This window comes from Ixodes scapularis, unplaced genomic scaffold, assembly GCF_016920785.2.
Source record: "Ixodes scapularis isolate PalLabHiFi unplaced genomic scaffold, ASM1692078v2 PGA_scaffold2__306_contigs__length_199485367, whole genome shotgun sequence".
Taxonomy (NCBI): domain Eukaryota; kingdom Metazoa; phylum Arthropoda; class Arachnida; order Ixodida; family Ixodidae; genus Ixodes; species Ixodes scapularis.
In genome coordinates, this window is record NW_024609857.1 from 75,762,923 (window position 1) to 75,780,987 (window position 18,065).

Here is an 18,065-nt window from a genome sequence, read left to right on the forward strand (position 1 = left end):
ATACGGAGTTTAAGTGGCGTCATCTATTTGAGGTTAACAAAACCGTCAGCTCTATCTGCTACCGCGAACAGCCGCCAGAAGCCGGAGGGGGACGGGGGGCAGGGCCTGACGGGGATGGCCAAAGCCGGATGAGACTTTCCTCCTTTCGCCATGTAGATTGCCCTGTGCAAGCATGTGGTCACATGGTCGCAAGCGGGTGAGTTCTCGCTGGTCACTGGTGGCTCCAGAGAGAGAGCTTCACCGGAACCCCGCACGTCCCCCATTGACGTCACAGCGCACGTGACTCGGAGGATAATGAAGGGGTTGAGAGGTGCTGAAAACCTCAACCTTTGTCCATTTTTAAAATAAAAACGGACATGCAGGCAGAAGCGTTTTTTTGTTCTTTATTTCAGAAAGGTCGAGACACCAACTCCCAAATTATTTAAGCAAAGCACTGAAATTGTTGCACAGCTCCTTTAAACATTGCGGCGACCTTACTTCAGTGGAGAAAGACCTTGACCTTACACTCCGTGGTTACATTCCAGGATATGGGGCATACGCTTACCTCGCGATCCCAGAACGGGTTACTGCTTGTGTTATCTTTCCGACTTTTTTTTTTTTTTTTCTCTTTTTGTCTCGACGAATTTTTGTAAGAAAAACAAAGCTCTATTTTGTTATCTCCATCGTTTTCGTTTCGCACGGATACACTATGACTTCGAGGTAGCTCACGGAGGAAATGCGTAAACAAAGAGAAGCATCTTTCCCTCCTTCGTCTTACTTTCTCACGGACATCCTTCAACTATAAGGTCCGCGGCCGCGTCATTCGGGTAGGATAAATGTTCGCGGATCGCGGAGTCCGTGTTGGGGTATTTGTAGGGTTGGGCGATGACTCTGTGTTTTCTTGGAAATAGATATTGACCCAAAAAGTGGGGTGTGTGATGACTCTGGATATTATGGTAATCTTAATTTCAAGCTCATTACAAACTGAAACCGAAACCTTGCCTGCAGCGGGCCACATTGCTCCTTTGTAACTTGTTATCTACATGCTCTTGCCACGTGGGACAAATTGTAAGGACAATTGTTTTGAAAACATTAGTAGAAATTGAAGTTCAGTAAACCACACGTAAATATGTTGTGACGGGTTTGTAGAAGTATGTTGCGCTCAATGTCACAAACTGGATCTCCCACACGATGGACGCTGCCGTCGATGACACATGCTCGCACGGGAGCACATAAGCGCACGCGTGTTCTGCGAATCACGTGGCCAACGATGAGCGTGCTGCTAGTGCAGCCTGCAGCCTTTGCTTTAAAAAGTACAAAACAATTGGCAAGCAAATCTTCCTGAGCATGACGTAGGAAGCGCAGGGTGAGCTGCGCTGCCATGGTGCTATTGATTGCGCTGTTGTCTAAAAACCGTGCCTCGCCTGCTAGGATTAGCAGATTTTGGTAATTTCACACACCTCAAACTTCGTCTGCCAGTTTCATTAACATTTACTCAGGATTAGATAAATCTTTTGGCATGCAGTCTTTTTAAGCGACACTAGAAAGAACTGCATTGTTTGAATTGCACTGGACTTTAACCGGAGTTGCCTTTTAAGGGCAACTCCAGCGAAACCAGTGCCGCGTAGCGGTAACGCCGAGGAGCGCAAGAGAGGAGGTCGTTTGAACTCTGTCGTCTGCTATCGCTGCTTGGTTCTCGTAGGCTGCATAAAAACAAACATTGTTTCCAGTAATTATTTTTATGCTTCCGCCGTGTCATTCCTACGCACTGACTAGAAGAAGGTTTCTACCGTCGAAAAATTGATTTGCTTTCATATGGAACACCGGTTTTACGCTGCAGTGCAAAGAATTTATGGTGGTCCGCGTGCTAAATGACAAAAACGACCTCCTTTCAGCCGCCATTTCGCCTGACCAGCGCGCGCCCTATAGTTCGCCTTGTGACTCCAGCCAATATTGCAAGACCATGGGGATGCAAGTTTGGCCATTCATTGGGAAGTATAGGAGACAAATGAAAAGGTGTCATTGGCTGAAAGTGGGCTGGGCGTGTTACAGGGCGTCTTCACAAATTCGAATGTGGTCAACCGGGAGCCGGAAATAATACCCTGGTGGTGGTCGTGAGAAACAAAATTAATGAGTGCGTCGGAGTAACTCTCGGTGGCTGAAAATATGGTGCACGTGATGCATCAATCACGATCATCCAAGATCGTGGTGGAAGAGTGAGACTAGCGGAACAATCAACATAATCCGTACGCCAGGCGCCAAGGCCGGGAATCTGCCGTCCGAGCGGCAGATTCCCGTATGCAGAACCCTGTCTGAGCAAAACAAAGTTCGAGCGGCAGATTCGTTTCTTATATCTTTCTGCATGATCATAATTGAAACATCACGTGCACCTCACTTTTAATCATGAAGGGTTACTACATTTAACTCTTACTCGCTTATTAAAACTACATATCTATGAATGTTAAGATTGTTTCTCGGTACCACCGCTAGGGGATTCTTTTCGGCTTCTGGTTATCCAAGAGAGCATGCCAAGTCGTCTTTCTGCGTCTCGTGCACGCCCTGGCTCTGCTTGTGCCTCCCATTGACCGGACTATCTGTACACACGGCTCTGGCACATGAGTGGCACTGCTGAAGGTATGAGTAAGCAGGATGGCTCTGCAAGTGGAGACCTCGGAAATACTCTGTCTGAATTGAGTATCAATACACGTAAAATATCCAGTCAAGTTTCTGACTTTCTTTACTCGCAAGCCAATGTTTCGTGTCTTGTACAAATTTTGACCAGATGAGCGACAAACCATAGATCTTTTTCGTCCCATAGTCATTGGGGGCCTTTCAAAACTCAGAGGAGAGCAATAGATTTCTTCATTTAATCCAGTTAAGTAATTGAATGCACTCATTTCCTCAGTGCACCCATCACTAATGCTGTGACTGTTGTAGTGCTGCAAAGGGGGATGGAGCCTTGTCTGGTGGCTTAGGCCGCATCTAGCTCCACTTTCTAGACACGATTGTCTAAATAAACATTCATTTGTTCTTTACGAGTTCACACCAGGGCCGTACCCAGAAAAAAATTTCGGGGGGGTGGGGGGGGCGGGGGGTTTCGGGGACAACGGCGGCCATTTTGTCTTATTTTCGCCTATGAATCATGTGCATCGGTGGCATATAATGGAGAGTTACAGCAAACCGAAGAACCGGTCCCGGTTTGGTACCCGGTAGCCGACCGGTGCCACTGCGCGTGCGCAGAGGTGGAGATTAAAATCGGCTGGCTGCAAGTGCACCGACCCGGGCCGTAACCAGAAAAAAATTTCGGGGGGGGGGTCAGAACCCCCTAACCCCCCCCCTGGTTACGGCCCTGGTTCACACACATATCTATTATAGTAAAAAGACTACGGCTCTGACTACTGATTGTTACTAAGGTGTTTTACAGCTACATGTTTCAACTGACGTTGGGTAACACACATATCTATTATAGTAAAAAGACTACGGCTCTGACTACTGATTGTTACTAAGGTGTTTTACAGCTACATGTTTCAACTGATGTTGGGTAACGACATTTCTCGGGTCTGTGTTTGCTCTGTTGGGCAGGTGCTCACCTGAGACAAGTTGAACGACCATGTGAATCTTCCCAGCCGGCTCCAGGTCAATCTGCGCAGGACACAACGAAACATCTCTCCTGCATCAACACTGCACGACCCCCATGCAATGCCAAGAAACAAGCATGAACGCAGAGAAAAGTGCAGAGTCCTCCTCGTGCCACTGTCACGGTGCAAGAGGCATCGCCACGCTTTATCAGCTCTAGCTAATCTGACAAAGAAGCCCCAATGAGCTTTGCATGGAAGCAGTGTGGAACATTGGCCACCTCTCAAGAGTACGACAGGCGCGTTTTTGTCCGCTTTGGTTTGGAGCACATGGGCGCGCTTCAAAACACAAACTGTCTCTACCCGTCTCCCAATGAGAACAGACCCGATATATGACCAGCCTTGGGGGTATCTTTAAAAGGACAGTGAAGAATTTTCGTACATCGCGTAAATACCACTAAATCCGGCCCTGACGTTTATAACCTATGAAACGCGTGTTAGTTTTTCTCCTCCTGCAATGGTAGTTTTTTAGTTTGTTTTTGTTTTGTAGCTAGAACAAGGAGTTAGGTGATCTAGAGAAAATTATATGCCACCAATATTTATCGTAGCCACGCACTGGGGCTGGCGAAGCACACGACACATGACAAGTTTCAGACATTGTTAGGGTTTGGCTATTGTCGTTGTTGCAGCGATTGGACACGAGCCACTACCTGAATGCTTGTCGAGCATATTGATTATCACAAGCGCAAATAGAGTTCTCTTGTAATACCTGGGTCCAATCCATGAGCTGCATTAAAATATTGTCATTGAGGGACTATGTCAACATGGCGACCTCAAAACTACATCATCAAATTAAAAAAAAAAAGAGATAAATAAAAAGAAGCTTGCATCTGTTTTTGAAATTACACTGCAGCAAAAAGGTTTCCAAATGAATATTGTTGCAAATGAATATTGTTAAGAAATTTTTCGCCCAAAAGTGTGTTTGTTTTAACCAAAAAGCTTTAGATGCATCTTAATCTTACGAATAAAGTTGGAATGGCACTCGAAAACTAACTGGATTCAGCGCTGCTCCATCTGTGTTGTCATATGTGACATCAAATCAATTTATTTGCTGTCACATAGTAAAAGCACATAACACGGTAAATGCAAGGACGTGCACATGACCCACTAGAATAACCCAGATCCATTTGAGTAAGATTTGGAACATAACCGGGGTCTGCTGAGGTCAATGGAGTCAGTGGCTAGGGCAGAACTTGGTCGCTCACGGGATCAGTTCCCCTCTTTCTGTCCTCCTCTCCCATGCATTTCATTTGATTTGTTTGCCGTATAGTGATTATGTGATCCCGTGACCCCACCCATCATTGAGATGACAGTTTTTTCGGCAGCACGAATACAAAAACTCTATAGTCGGTGACAAGCCAAGACTCAAGAGTGAGGTGAAAGCTCTTCCCAACTCTTTCCAGAGCAATGTGGAAAAGAGCCGACCCCCTCTCCGCGTTCACTCTCTAAAGTGGAAAGAGGTGGGAGGAGCTCCCACTGGACTCTTGACCTGTCACCGACTGTATAGCCATAAATGTGCTGTCCCATTAAGGAAACAGTTGGACAACTATCCATCAACACAACAGAAACATGTTTTTGGTGACCCTGTCGCATTGAGGCAACAGCCAGCAACTGTCGGAAAACGTGTCTTTGTCGCCGGGCAATTGTGCTCATCCATTTGTTGTCCGACAATCAAAGAATATTCTGTCGCACAGCGCTGAAAGCACGGCCAACTTGGGGAATAACATCCTTGCGGGAACACTCTGCCATCTTGACTGTTTGCCTTTGTTTGTGTGTGGCACGGCAGTGCTGGAAAGGTGACTCTACAAAATGCAAAATGACTCTACAAAATCCCCAAAATGTTCTGGGGATTTTTAAAGTAATTCAGGTGTGTGGCAGCGGCTGCCTTCAAGTTTCAAGCATCAGCGATCATGATCAGAGCAGCCTTTTTCATGCTTCAATTTTTTAATCCCTAGCTTTTGTGGATGATTTTTATAAAAATTTATCGACGGTTGAAAGCATGCCATTTTAATTCACTAACAGCAGTGTGAGCTAGTCTCTCGGTAGTTCTAAATTCAACAAACGTCTGAACGTTCACGACCCTAGCTGTGGCCACTTTGACAACCATTTTTAGTAACAGTAAGAACATTCATCAAATCATTTTAGCTGGTTGTCAGCTTCTAGAGACGCCATGCTTTGTTACATATACAATATTAAATATTGTTTCCCCAGCTTTTATTTGAGCATGCTCTTAAAAAAACAAGTTATTGATTGAGAACTCTACCATCAAAGCTATCTGTGTTGTGTTGATTGCACAAAATTCGCTCATCCACGATCTGGGCAACAGTTGGTCCACTTTGACACTTTGTTCTCGGTCGCCCTGTTGCCTGACAAACCTGTCACATTGCGGGAACATCGGCACACAGGTGACAACAACAATGTTGCCTCAGTATGACAGCTTTTGGCAACAAAAACAGCAGCAGCTTGTGTTGGACAACGTTGGACAACCGATACACGCCGCTCCGATACCAGACAACCGATACACGGCGTCCAGTCGGCAAACCAAGCCCCGCTGTACCCCATGCACCTCCGGAAACGAAGTCCCATACCATTTCGTTCAGCGAAATTTCGGCGTCAACATTCGTTTTTTTCTGTGTTAATCGCAAAAAAAAAAATAAAAAAAATAAATGGAACTATTGCCAAATGCGTCGGCAAAATAAAATGTTGCAGAATACAAAAACAAAAAAAGTGAAAGCAGTTTACAACTCCCTGTAACGCCGAATTAGAGCGCAGCTCCTGAGGAGGAGTAGGGAAGGGTACTGAGGGGGGTCAGGTAACCTCAGAAAGAGGGGGGGGGGGGGGGTCACGTGACCCCCCCCCCCCCCCCCCCCTCCCCGAGGAATGTTTCCGTTAGATTTAGCGGGGAAATTTTTCCGCTAGACAGCGGGGAACTATTTCAGCTAGATTTAGTGGGGAAATTTTTTCGCTAGATTTAGTGGGGAAATATTTTAGCTAGATTTAGCGGGAAAATTTTCCGCTAGATTTAGCGTGGAAAATTTTCCACTAAATTTAGCGGGGAAATTTACCCACAATGCGCCGCGCGGTTACGCCAACGGTGAAGCGTGTTTCACATGCAGCGGTTTTGGCCCCAGAGCGGCGCGATTTCTGCCGTCGCGACGTCGACTGCCGTCTGTCTGCCGACGACGGCAGACGACGGCAGACGACTGCCGTCGTCTGCCGTCGCGACGGCAGAAATCGCGACGCGACGGCCCAGTGGCCGCGACGGCAGAAATCGCGCCGCTCTAGGGCCAAAATCGCTGCATGTGAAACACGTTCAAACGCTGCGCTCTAAAAAGTAAGCCCGCACTGGGGATCGAACCCGGGATCGCTGCACCGTCGGACGGTGCTCTAGAGTTTAGACACTACGTTAATTTTTACGGCAGTGGGTTCGCGTGTCCGGAGCGAGCCCGTCGCGCGCGGGCACGAGGGTTCGGGAGGAACGGCTCACCCAAATGTCGTTTTCGTTGCTGTCTCGCTCCCTGGCCAAGCTGACCAACTCGTCCAAGGAAAGGGTGCAGTTGGCGACGAAGTCGTCAGACGCAAGGGCAGCGTGGAAGACGGCGAGGCCGAGGTTTTGGGCGTCGCGGACCTCCGCCGTGAAAGACTCGTTCCAGACGGGGCTGAACGTCCGCTGCTTGGTGCTGGATCGGCTCACGAGGATGTCATCGACGTTGATGGACACGTAGGGGTCTATCAGCATCGGGTCAGGACTCGAGCAGACCAGATTCGCGTGCCGAGTGGTGAGCTCCGTTGGCTTGAGTTCAACGGCTTCGCAAATCTTGAGCTTGACGGTGCCCGTGAAGGTGGGCACGTCGGCTTCGCAATCGCCCGCCCCTGCTTCGGCCGCCTGCACCGTTCCGCGCATCGTCCGTGATCTCCTTCGGCCCGCTGGTTGCTCGGTTCTCCGCTCGGGTTCGGTCCCTCTTGAAGCGGGCTGTTCGAGACGAATCAGATTAGGATCTGCACCCAGGGAGCGTATTGAGTTATCCCAAGGAGGTTATCTCGTAGCCTTTGGGGGTCTTGTAGCCTTTCGGGGTCTTGGCTCGGTTGGCTCGGTCTTGGTCGTCTCGGTCGGCTCCGAGTCACGTGAGGCAACCTTTCCTACCCTTCTTGGCGTCCCCGTTCCCCGTCACGACCAACTCCGTGCTTGCTCAACAAACGTTGCCCAACACGTTTGCCGTCCTTGGGTCTTTTATCAGGTTATCCCAGGGTCACTAAATAAAGCCACATTAAGAAAGCTTATTAGTGGCTCTAGGTTATCTGGGTTATCCACCTTATCATATCTAGCTTATTTAGTGACTAATCATATCCACTCGGTAAAAACAAACATGGTGGAACTTCCGATTTGTGACCGATTTCACAAAGGAAATTTGAGGTGCTGATTTTCCCGACCGAGTTTAAAGCCAACCTCAGAATTTATAATTTATGACGTGTACTTATTAACTTCCCTACGCCCTGCAATTAGTTTTTTTTTTTTGCTAATTTTTAATTTGCACCGAACCTGAGCGCACTGAACATAGTAATTTAATGAAACCTGTCTTTTCTCGAATTTCGCTTTGTTTTAAAAGTTATAGGCAAATTAAGATTACAAAAACAAGCAAAAAATAACTTCCCTCATGACGTCCTTGGTTGCTTCCATAGATTACGCTACTCTGCCAACTCTGCTCCGAAGGAGCTATATAGTGTTCTAAGGGGGGGTAGTGAGCTTATCGAGCGCTCACGGCTGCCGCACTCCGTGTCGACGGCGCGAGAGGGCGCCACTAAACCATGTTCTGGAGTATATAATAGGTAAGGGCAACAGAAATGCAGCTGTAATGAAAAATAGAGCACTTTGGAATTACAACAGGTATGAGGTGGTGAGAGAGATTTGGAAAGGGGTCATGGTGCCTGGCTTGACTTTTGGAAACGCAGTGCTATGCATGAAATCCGAAGTGCATGCGAAACTAGAAATAAAACAGCGCGGAGTAGGTAGACTGGCTTTGGGGGCACATTGCAAAACGCCAAACCAGGGAGTACAAGGAGACATGGGATGGGCATCATTTGAGAGCAGGGAAGCGGTGAGCAAGGTAGAATTTGAGGATAGGTTGAGGCTAATGGACGGGGAGCAATGGGCACGAAAGGTTTTCAGCTATTTATACATGAGGAGTGTAGACACCAAGTGGAGACAGCGCACTAGGAAATTAAGAGGAAAGTTTTTGGGCTATAGCGAAGATACGGAAGAGCAAGTCTCAGTTAAGAAGAAAGTTAAGGCCACAGAAAGAGATCGGTGGCTAGAGGGAATGCAGGCAAAGACGGCTCTGGAAAGCTATAGATTAAACAAAAGAGTTATTGCCAAAGAAAGCATTTATGACAATTCTAGGGGAAGCTCATTGCTGTTTGAGGCAAGAACGGGTGTTCTGCGAACCAGAACATACAGAGTGAAGTACCAGGAAATTGATACAGTGTGCACTGCTTGTGGAGAGGAGGACGAGACGGCTGAGCACTTGATACTCTACTGTAAAGGGCTTCACCCTATGCCTACCGAAGACAACATAGATTTAATAAAGTCATTGGGTTTTAGAGACAGCGAAGGGAGAGTGGATTTCAAGACTGTAGAGATTACCAAGCAAAGATTAAGTGAATGGTGGCAGAAATCGAGAGAAAACTAGGTATTTTCTTATTCACTGATGGCAAGGGGGTTTCATAGCCTCACTTTCTTTGCACTGCGGAGTGAATATAGATTTCACATTTAAATATTCTAAGCTTAAATGGTAAAACAAAATGGCTAGGTGGCGTAAGCTACCGCCCGATCCAAAGGGCTCAGCCGTATTCATCCATCCATCCATCCATGGATAGGCTGTATGCAGCGGGCAGCCAGAGCGGCTCTCATTGCATTTGCTGCGCAATTAAACACTAATTCGGCATGACACTTCATTGGCCACAAACGACAGCAAACGCGGGGTAAAGATCAGTTCAGAATGGGAGCCACTTCGCGCTGCCATACCGCGAAACGGCCGAACCACCAGACAAAGCTGCTCGCCGAAGGCCTTCGGAACTCGGAGCGCTCGGAGCCGGTCGGATTTAGAGTTCCTGTATAGCTCCCCCGAAAGGGGAGCAGAGTTGCGCATTTGTTTTCCCCGCGCCGCCACGCCGCTATTCGCCGAGATCCATCACGTGAGGAGAAAAGCATCCGGCGCCGTGCAAAAAAGCCACGTTTACGGTCGCTCCGCCGACGTTGCTCGCGCCCCGGTGTAGGACGCCGATCTCACTACCCCTCCGCTTCGACTACGGTAGTGGTTATGGCGTACGCCAAAATCAATACCGTAGTCATTTCGGCGTACGCCATAGTCAATACCGTAGTCTTTTTCGCATACCCCAAACGCACTACCCTTACGCCAAATTCAATACCTTGAATAACGTCGGCTCAGCAGGGGTTGAGCCAATCCGTATTTCGCTAAAACTGGCGGAAGTAACTTTCTGCAGCAAAATACCCTGATTGTTTGTTGTTGTTTGTATGAGCAGCGGAACGCGCGCGGCAGGCGTTGTTAATTTTGATTACCGTTGATACGGCTAAAGTGATTAATACGGCTGACGGCGCACAGAGCTGAAGGGCACAAGCAAGGAAGCTTGGAGTGATTCTGTGTCAATGTGATTTGACGTCGCTTCTTTCTGTTTCTTCAATCATGGTGCAAATGCAGGTGCCCGACTCCCGAACGATTCGAAGGCAAGAGTGGTAGCCCGCCTGTCCGCTGGGGTGCTATGTTGCGCTTTTTGCACTCCCGGGAGACTAGGAAGAGGGAAGTGACGTCAACGACACAGCAAACGCACTTTCAATCGCAAGCCCTGTCGTCATTTTGGGCACAGCGGAAGAAAATAGGACGCTCACTATTTTAAATAGCGTGCGATCGCCCTGTCTAGGTTCTGGCGACACCGTTTCAGGCTGTAGATGAGAAAATTTAGCCACTACAGTACGACTGCTAGCCTGGGGTCTGTGCCTCACAACAGATCGAATCGGGTGGGGGTGGGGATCCCTGGCAGTGGGACCTTTCGCCGTACGAGTTGCGGTGCGCTAACACGCTCGACTTCCGATACCCCCTTGGGTCGCAGCGCTTGCTGAAAGAAGTTTTGGATCGTTTTACGCAGATTTTGCAGTGCGTACGAGACGCACAACAGCTACGTACTACGTCCTAGATGCCCAAACTGAGGATCGCTACTTGTGCGCGGCTCTCGTGATCTGGGGAACAGCCATGAAAATGTTGCATTGAGAAGTACGAAAAAGTAATATTATAAAAATAGAGTGTTTAAAACTGGCTTGCATTGTCACTGAACATATGAAAATAAAACTGATTAGGAATGCCGATCAGATCGGGTGGGAATGTGATATAGATCTTTAAATAGGCTCGGATGGTATCGGATTATGTGCGAAGTTGCGTCGGAACAGGTGGGCAGGGTTGCTATATTCTCCATCCCCCACATAATTCAAACTCGTTGCCCCCCATCCCTGTTCCTATATTCTTCCAATGTGGCAGGTCTTTTTTTTTTTTTTTGTGTGTGTGTGTTTAGAGCTGCAGTTTTCTATACTTCATCTCCCCTTAGCATGGACTGTTAGCCAGATTCTACAAGTGTGAGCTAATTGCTTTGGATCACACCATGGCGGTTGCACGAGTGCTCATTCACTGCAAGCGCTGTGAAGGCAGTCGAGGCCATACCATCTTGTGCTTGCGCAGCCTTTGCGGTTTGAGGTCCTTTGTTTTGGCCTGTTCTTTTGTGTCTGGGTTTCATGTTCTTTTTGTTTGTTGTTTCGTGTGCTGGATATGGTTGGAAGTTATGTTACGCCTAGTAGTAGGATCTTTTGTAAAAACATATCGGTTTGAGAGTAAATGGTTCTAGTACCTTCTTTCTTTTCCTTCTGGCCAAGCAATGAACCTTTTGTAGAAACATTGGTTTGAGAGTAAATGGTTCTAGTACCTTCTTTCTTTTCCTGCTGGCCGAGCAGAGAGGGAAAATGGTTTCCTCGTGCCGACTTCGGGACAGAAGATAACCCACGATGGGGACAAAGGCAAGTTTGGGGAAACCGTATCTAGGTCACAGCGGCTCAATGGGCAAACAGGATGTGACTCACGTTTTGCGTGTGGAACAGGTTAGAGAGGCCTGGTGCGCGCATTGTTTTCTAGCCATTTATTCTCTATCCCAGTCGCGTGTCTAGGTGGCAGCACGTATTTGCCAAAGGGTGGATTGTGAAGGAGGTTTGGACATGTATATAAGGCGGTGTTTGTTGAAAAAACTTAAACCTGTGTCCGAGACTTCAATGTTCATTTCATTTTTATTTTTATTTTCCTAAGTCTCGGGTTTACTATGTTTGTCATTCACCAGCTCGCCTGTTTTTTCTCCCTTTCTTCACTGAATAATGTACTGGTCAAGAATTATCTGGTCTTACCCAAAGTCGAAGGGAGACCAATGAAGTTTGAGGTAGACACAGTAGCTTACCACCTTGACCAGGGCAAGACCCTATAGATGACGCGTTGCTGACACATGAGGAAGTTCTTGACCCAGGGATGAGCAGGCACAAAGAACCCTCGGTGAACCTGGATCTGAAAAAAGATGAAGCACTGCGCTTTTTGAAGGCCAGCCCTGTTCCTTTTGCAATGTGTACCGCAGTGGAGGCAGAACTCCGGATGCTCCAAAGCTAAGGCATAATCGAGCCAACACAACACTGAACGCGGTTGAAAAACTGGCGGTAAATCTGATGCAGGCTGTAACAGATTTTGTGGTGAGCGTGTTTGGAGGCACCACTTTTTCAACACTGGACCTCACTAATAATAATAATAATAATAATAATAATTTTTATTTGCACGAAAAAGTTTGCCGACTCAGCGGCGTGCGAGGCTAGACAGAAAGGTTAGTACCCTTACGCATGTGCGCCTGCTAGCCCGCCGCTGAGTAGGTGTAAACATAAACAAACTGTAGTCGTAAGTACAAGATAACACATATACACGTATGGAAACAATGAATAATCATAACCCAGAGGGGAAGATAAGAAAACTCGCTGTGCCCCAACCCACCGCCACGCAGACCACGGCAGAGGCCCCAGCCACAAGGCATTCCACTAGCTGTGTGTGACAGTGGAGACAGCAGATATGCTCACCATGAACACCATCAAAGGACGAAACAGAGTGAAAAGGATGCTCTTGAAAATTTCGGCTGCCGCGGCAATTTTCCAGCTCTGCAAGGAGACAGTCCTAGCGGGAAAACTTATCATGAAATTTTACCTGGGTAATGTTGTTGTGACGATCTGGATCGGTCATCAAGATAAATGGGCACCGTGCTCAGGAAAGACATGTCAACGTCATCAGCTACCATGCCAAAACTACTTCTTTTATTTCGATCATGAGCGCTCGCACGAGCCGCTTCAGAGCGATGTCTCTTTTGCAGCTCGTCACGTGCCAAGGTTTTTAAGTGTCGACCTGATATCACGCTGCCACGCAACAAACGCTAAACAAACATTAAACAAATACTGCGTCGAGCAATATGCACATGATTAAATAATGATATATACATACGACGTGATAAATGAGAAAAAAACATAAAGTTTACAAAGTTCAGTCCCCAGGTACAGGCTGCACAAATTTGACAACCGGCTTCAGTTTCTCCACATGCACTACATCGCGGCCAGTACCGTCCACGAGTTCAAGCTCATAGTTCACGGGAGAGAGCCGGCTCACAATTTGGCGAGGGCCAGTAAATCATAGTGTTGCCTTGACTCTGATGAGTGGGCTCTCCTACAACACGAGCTAGTCCTCAAAAAGAACATACATGTGCCACTGTCAAAGTCGCTTTCTTGCTTTTCTTGAGCATGCTTGATTTGTCTGGAGGTCAACTTCCGAGCTGCGTACCGCTGTCAAATGTGACACCAACGTTGGTGCTGAGGGTTGACAACTTTCCAATGTTCTGAGACAGAAGTCCCCTGGCATAAAAAGGCTTGATCAATGGAAAATGGGGTCAGTGTCCGCATTGCTGAGCTTAATTGTCTTGATGCCCACTGCAGCACCAGAGGTGATGTAACAAACTACTGATGACACCTTCCAGGCAATAGGGGCATCAGGTTTTCACTTTTCTCCGTCAACAATGCAACAGACTCAAAGTGCTGTTGCCATTCCAGAAATTCTTGGGTCAGCTCTTGCCGGCATCACGTGACAAAGTGGCCGCTTCTCTTACAAATGAGACGTAGCGGACGAACTTCAGGGTATTGGGACGAAGAACATTGAAAGTCCCGCGAAGTTTTTGACACATGCTGAAGCGACGCATGCTGCTCTTTTACTTCTCTGTTGCAGAAGGGTGCTGGTGACGATTGCTGTCGTCAGCGTTCCGATGAGGCGGTGGCCGGCACTGCTTCGAGAGCAGGAAGAGCGCGCTTTCTTTGTCCCTGCGCAGCTTGCACTCGCTCTGCAGCGAGAGCCAAAACCGGTGTCTTTGGTTGGCTGAAGACAACCTGGTCAAAGCAAAGGAAAGAGTCCAGCAACTCATTCAACGAAGCGAAGCGCCTGTCGAAGCATGTTTTCGTGCTTTGTAGAAGAGTGTGGCCAGGATAACCTTGCATTTCTCCGCCTTCTTCTCTGGGTAGCTGCACTCGTGGATGAGCTCCAGTAAACGGAAGGTGGAGTTGGTGCAGGACTCTCCCGAGTGCTGACTTGTGCTGAACATCTTTTGTTTCGCCTCAGCTTCGTTGTCCAGGTTGTAACGACGACGAAAAGCTTTCTTCATTTGCTCCTACATTGTTAGCTTGGCTGTCTTGAGGTGGTACGTAATCCACTTGGAGTCCTTAGATGGTGGCTTGGATACAATCAATGGGATGGCCTCACCTGGTGCAACTTTAAACGTCTGGAACCTAAAATCTATCTGGTGAAACCAGGCGGTGATGTCCGTGCGCAGTTGAGAAACCGAGCTGACAGTCACGTTGGTCAGCGACTGCAGTGTCTGCGGCTGACTCAGCTTGAGCAGGAACCCTCTTCCTAGGTGCCTTGGACCTTTTTTTCTTTGCGGACTCTTGGAGCAGTGTACGTCAGAGTCCACGCTGCACGAAAACTCCGAGGACGAGGTTTTCGGCATCCTTGCCTCGAGCTGATCAAGACGATCCATGATGCTGACAGGTGCCAGCAGGCAAATTCAGTGTTGCCTTTAGCTGTGCGTTGAAGAATCTGAACGCAGACATTTTGAGCAGACTGCCTTTCCTGCGGGCAAGGATGAGCCCAACCCTTCCACAGTTCTGCTCATGTTGCAAGCGTTGACAAGGGCGCTATAGTCTGTTGCAGGTCAAGAATAGCATGAGAGTGGAGAAGAGGAAACCACCTCTACTTGTCATGATAGGTGGTTTGCTTCTCTCCAGTGTTCGCTCCGCCAATGTCGAGAGAGAGGGACAGAGACTTCTCCTGCTATTGTTGACCTGCAGGAGACTCTAATTATGTTCCAGAAGCTGGCAGAAAAGACCACATAGAATTTTACCCTTTCGCACATGTCCGAAGCAGTTCAGGGTAGAAATGTCGGAGGCCCCAGAGAGGATATTTTTGACCTATTCAAGAGTTTTGTTACACTGCTGCTGCCACTATTCATTCTGAGAACTGCAGCCCCTGCACGCGTGGTAACCCCGCTGTGGGCCTGTGCGTGCAGTACACGAAACGACACCACCTGTCTTGTGCACGGCCGTCTGTCCCCTGTGAGCAGTTATGGCATCACCAAGCATGTGCACAATAGCTGGTGAGATCAGTGTGTTGGTGACATGATGTTGTTTAATGCAGGGATCATGTGTTGTGATACCAATGAATCCACGGTTTGGGTCGCTGACTCTGGTGCACTCCGTATACCGCAGAATCATCGCCATGGAAGCCTGTGCCAGAAGCTATATGTCCGATGGCCAGGAATTGGGGAAAATAGCATATATGGGTGTAGGACAATATGGTCCCGGACAATATGGTCCCAGACAAAATCGTCCTGGGCAAAATGGTTCCAGACAATATGGTCCCAGACAAAATGGTCCCGGGCAAAATGGTCCCAGACAATATCATCCCGGACATTAGAATGGCAATCTGGGCTAGTTGGTTCATGATAACTTTCAGGGCGCCGAAAATACACAAGGACAAGATACAAGAAAGGAGACGTGAACAAGGCGCACTCGCAACTAGCGTTTATGAAAAAACCACTCTCTTATATACTCATGGAAAACAACACAGTCATACTACACAGTCATACTACACAGTCATACTACATCCGGTGTAGCCCCCTTCGTAGAAAAGTGAGCTCTTTTGCCGATAGTGACACAGACTGCATTAGTGACACGTCTGTGTCACTATCGGCAAAAGAGCTCACTTTTCTACGAAGGGGGCTACACCGGACGTAGTATGACTGTGTAGTATGACTGTGTTGTTTTCCATGAGTATATAAGAGAGTGGTTTTTTCATAAACGCTAGTTGCGAGTGCGCCTTGTTCACGTCTCCTTTCTTGTATCTTGTCCTTGTGTATTTTCGGCGCCCTCAAAGTTATCATTCCGGACAATATGATCCCGAACAATATGGTCCCAAGCGCAAACCTGGACAAAATGGTCCCAAGTAAAATTTCCGACACATTTGACGCACTGTCTAAAACGTCACTGATATCTGCAGCGATTACTTTTAACAGTCTATTCGTCACATGTCGATTTGTCATAGGGGGAATAAAGGCAATCTACCGTGCAGATACCGCATGTTTTGGTGCAATGTTAGAAAACAAAAATGGAAAATAATAAACATGATTTTGAACACATGACATGTTTTACTATGTTCCCACAAAAGGTCTACCCTTCTATGATGCTGTTTGGCCTCAGCAGCCCTTGCGCCACGATCTTGAAATGGCACTTGGCCCACGCCTTTCAGAGGGTCGATCATCGATACGGCTCAATTGTTTGTACTGTGTGCAGATTGTTTGAAGTTGCTGTTGCATTTCTCAGTAGACTGGTTGAAACTCAAGTTGAACACGAAAAGTAGAACAAATGGCGAAAATTATGCGTGAAAAATATAAACTCTAGATTGACGAACGGCTCGCAATATAAGTATTTTGCGAATCACATTTAATAACATAAACCTGTGAAGACCAAGCAATTAAAAAGTAACTTTAAAATAATCAATGGCTCGTGTCACAAATGTTTACCAAAAATAAATACATGCAATCTACAAACCTGTGAAAAGCAAGAAAAAAAAGAAAAATGCAGCGAAACAACATGGGACCATTTTGTCCGGCTAGCTGGCACTCGGAACCATTTTGTCCAGGACCATATTGTCCGGGACCATATTGTCTGGGATCATAATGTCCAAGACCATTATGTATGGATCCCATATACTCAATACCAAACAACCAGAAAGCCAAGCTAAAAGCACTGACAGTGAGAATGGCCAACATCTTGGAATGAAATTCACATAGGCTTTGCTGGTTCAGTGATGAAAAGCATTTCAGGTTGTTATACACCAAATGGCTGGAGGTGTGAGTGGATAGCAGCATGTCGTCGAGCGTAGTAATCAAGGATTTATGGTCTTTATTAGACACAATTGGAGTGTTAATAAAGGTTTGTTCGGGCAACGGAGCTGCTTTAAGTTGCCATGATTTATTGCATGAATATCATCTGAGCCACCAGCGCACCTCATCACCGGCAACTCACAGGCTGCATGAGCAGATGGTACAGGAGCTCAAGCAATTGCAAGGGCAACTACAGTAGATAAAGAAATGTCAGGTTTATGATTGGTTAAACGTCATGTAGGTACAACAGCGCAAAACGAAGAGGACTAAGGAAAGGAACAAGCACCACAGGACGAGTGCTGCACTAGTCCTGTGGAGCTAGTCCTCGTTGTTTTGCGCTGTTTTATGTTTAGCCTTCAATAAAATGACCAGATGTCTCCATTTAGGCGGGGATCGACGGATAACGCTTTTCCGGCCAAGGCCGCTGTCCCGCCAGCGGGCTTGTGGGACAGCGCGTTTTCTTTCTTTTTTTTTTTTTAGGGGCGAAGCTCCTTAGGGGCTAGCCATGTCCGTATGTCCATCCGATGTCTGGCGTCGGGTGCTCGTGCTCACGAGCACGTGAGCACATGCTCCCGTGCTCGTGTAGGGCAAAAAACAACCGCATCTCCCCGTGGTGAATGATGTTGATGGGGCGAAGCTCTGGTGGAGCTTGTCTGCGTAGACGCTGAGCCGCAACATGCCGAGCCTTTCGTTCGTTTTCATCCATGTCAGAAAGAGAATGTGTGGTATATGGAACGTGGTTATATAAGCATTTGAGCATTTGACCGCAGCGCGACATGGATGAATTAAAACGAACGAAAGGCTCGGCATGCTGGGGCTCAGCGTCTACGCAGACAAGCACCACCAGAGCTTCGCCCCAATCAACATCATTCACCGATGCAGTTGTTTTCGCTT

The 18,065-nt window shown here is 47.5% G+C and overlaps 1 protein-coding gene across 1 annotated transcript in view; it reads right to left on the bottom strand.

Annotated features, from left to right (window-relative positions):
• The window catches only part of LOC8050537 (calcium-independent protein kinase C), a 29,428-nt gene extending 21,550 nt beyond the window's left edge, over positions 1–7,878 (bottom strand). Inside the window, exons 1-2 of the mRNA XM_042291927.1 lie at positions 7,102–7,878; positions 3,570–3,621 (exon numbers count right to left, since the gene is read on the bottom strand). Of these exons, the coding sequence (XP_042147861.1) occupies positions 3,570–3,621; positions 7,102–7,518 (469 nt within the window). The 5' untranslated portion in view covers positions 7,519–7,878. The remainder of the gene's footprint in view (positions 1–3,569; positions 3,622–7,101) is intronic.
• Between the last annotated feature and the right edge of the window lie 10,187 nt (positions 7,879–18,065).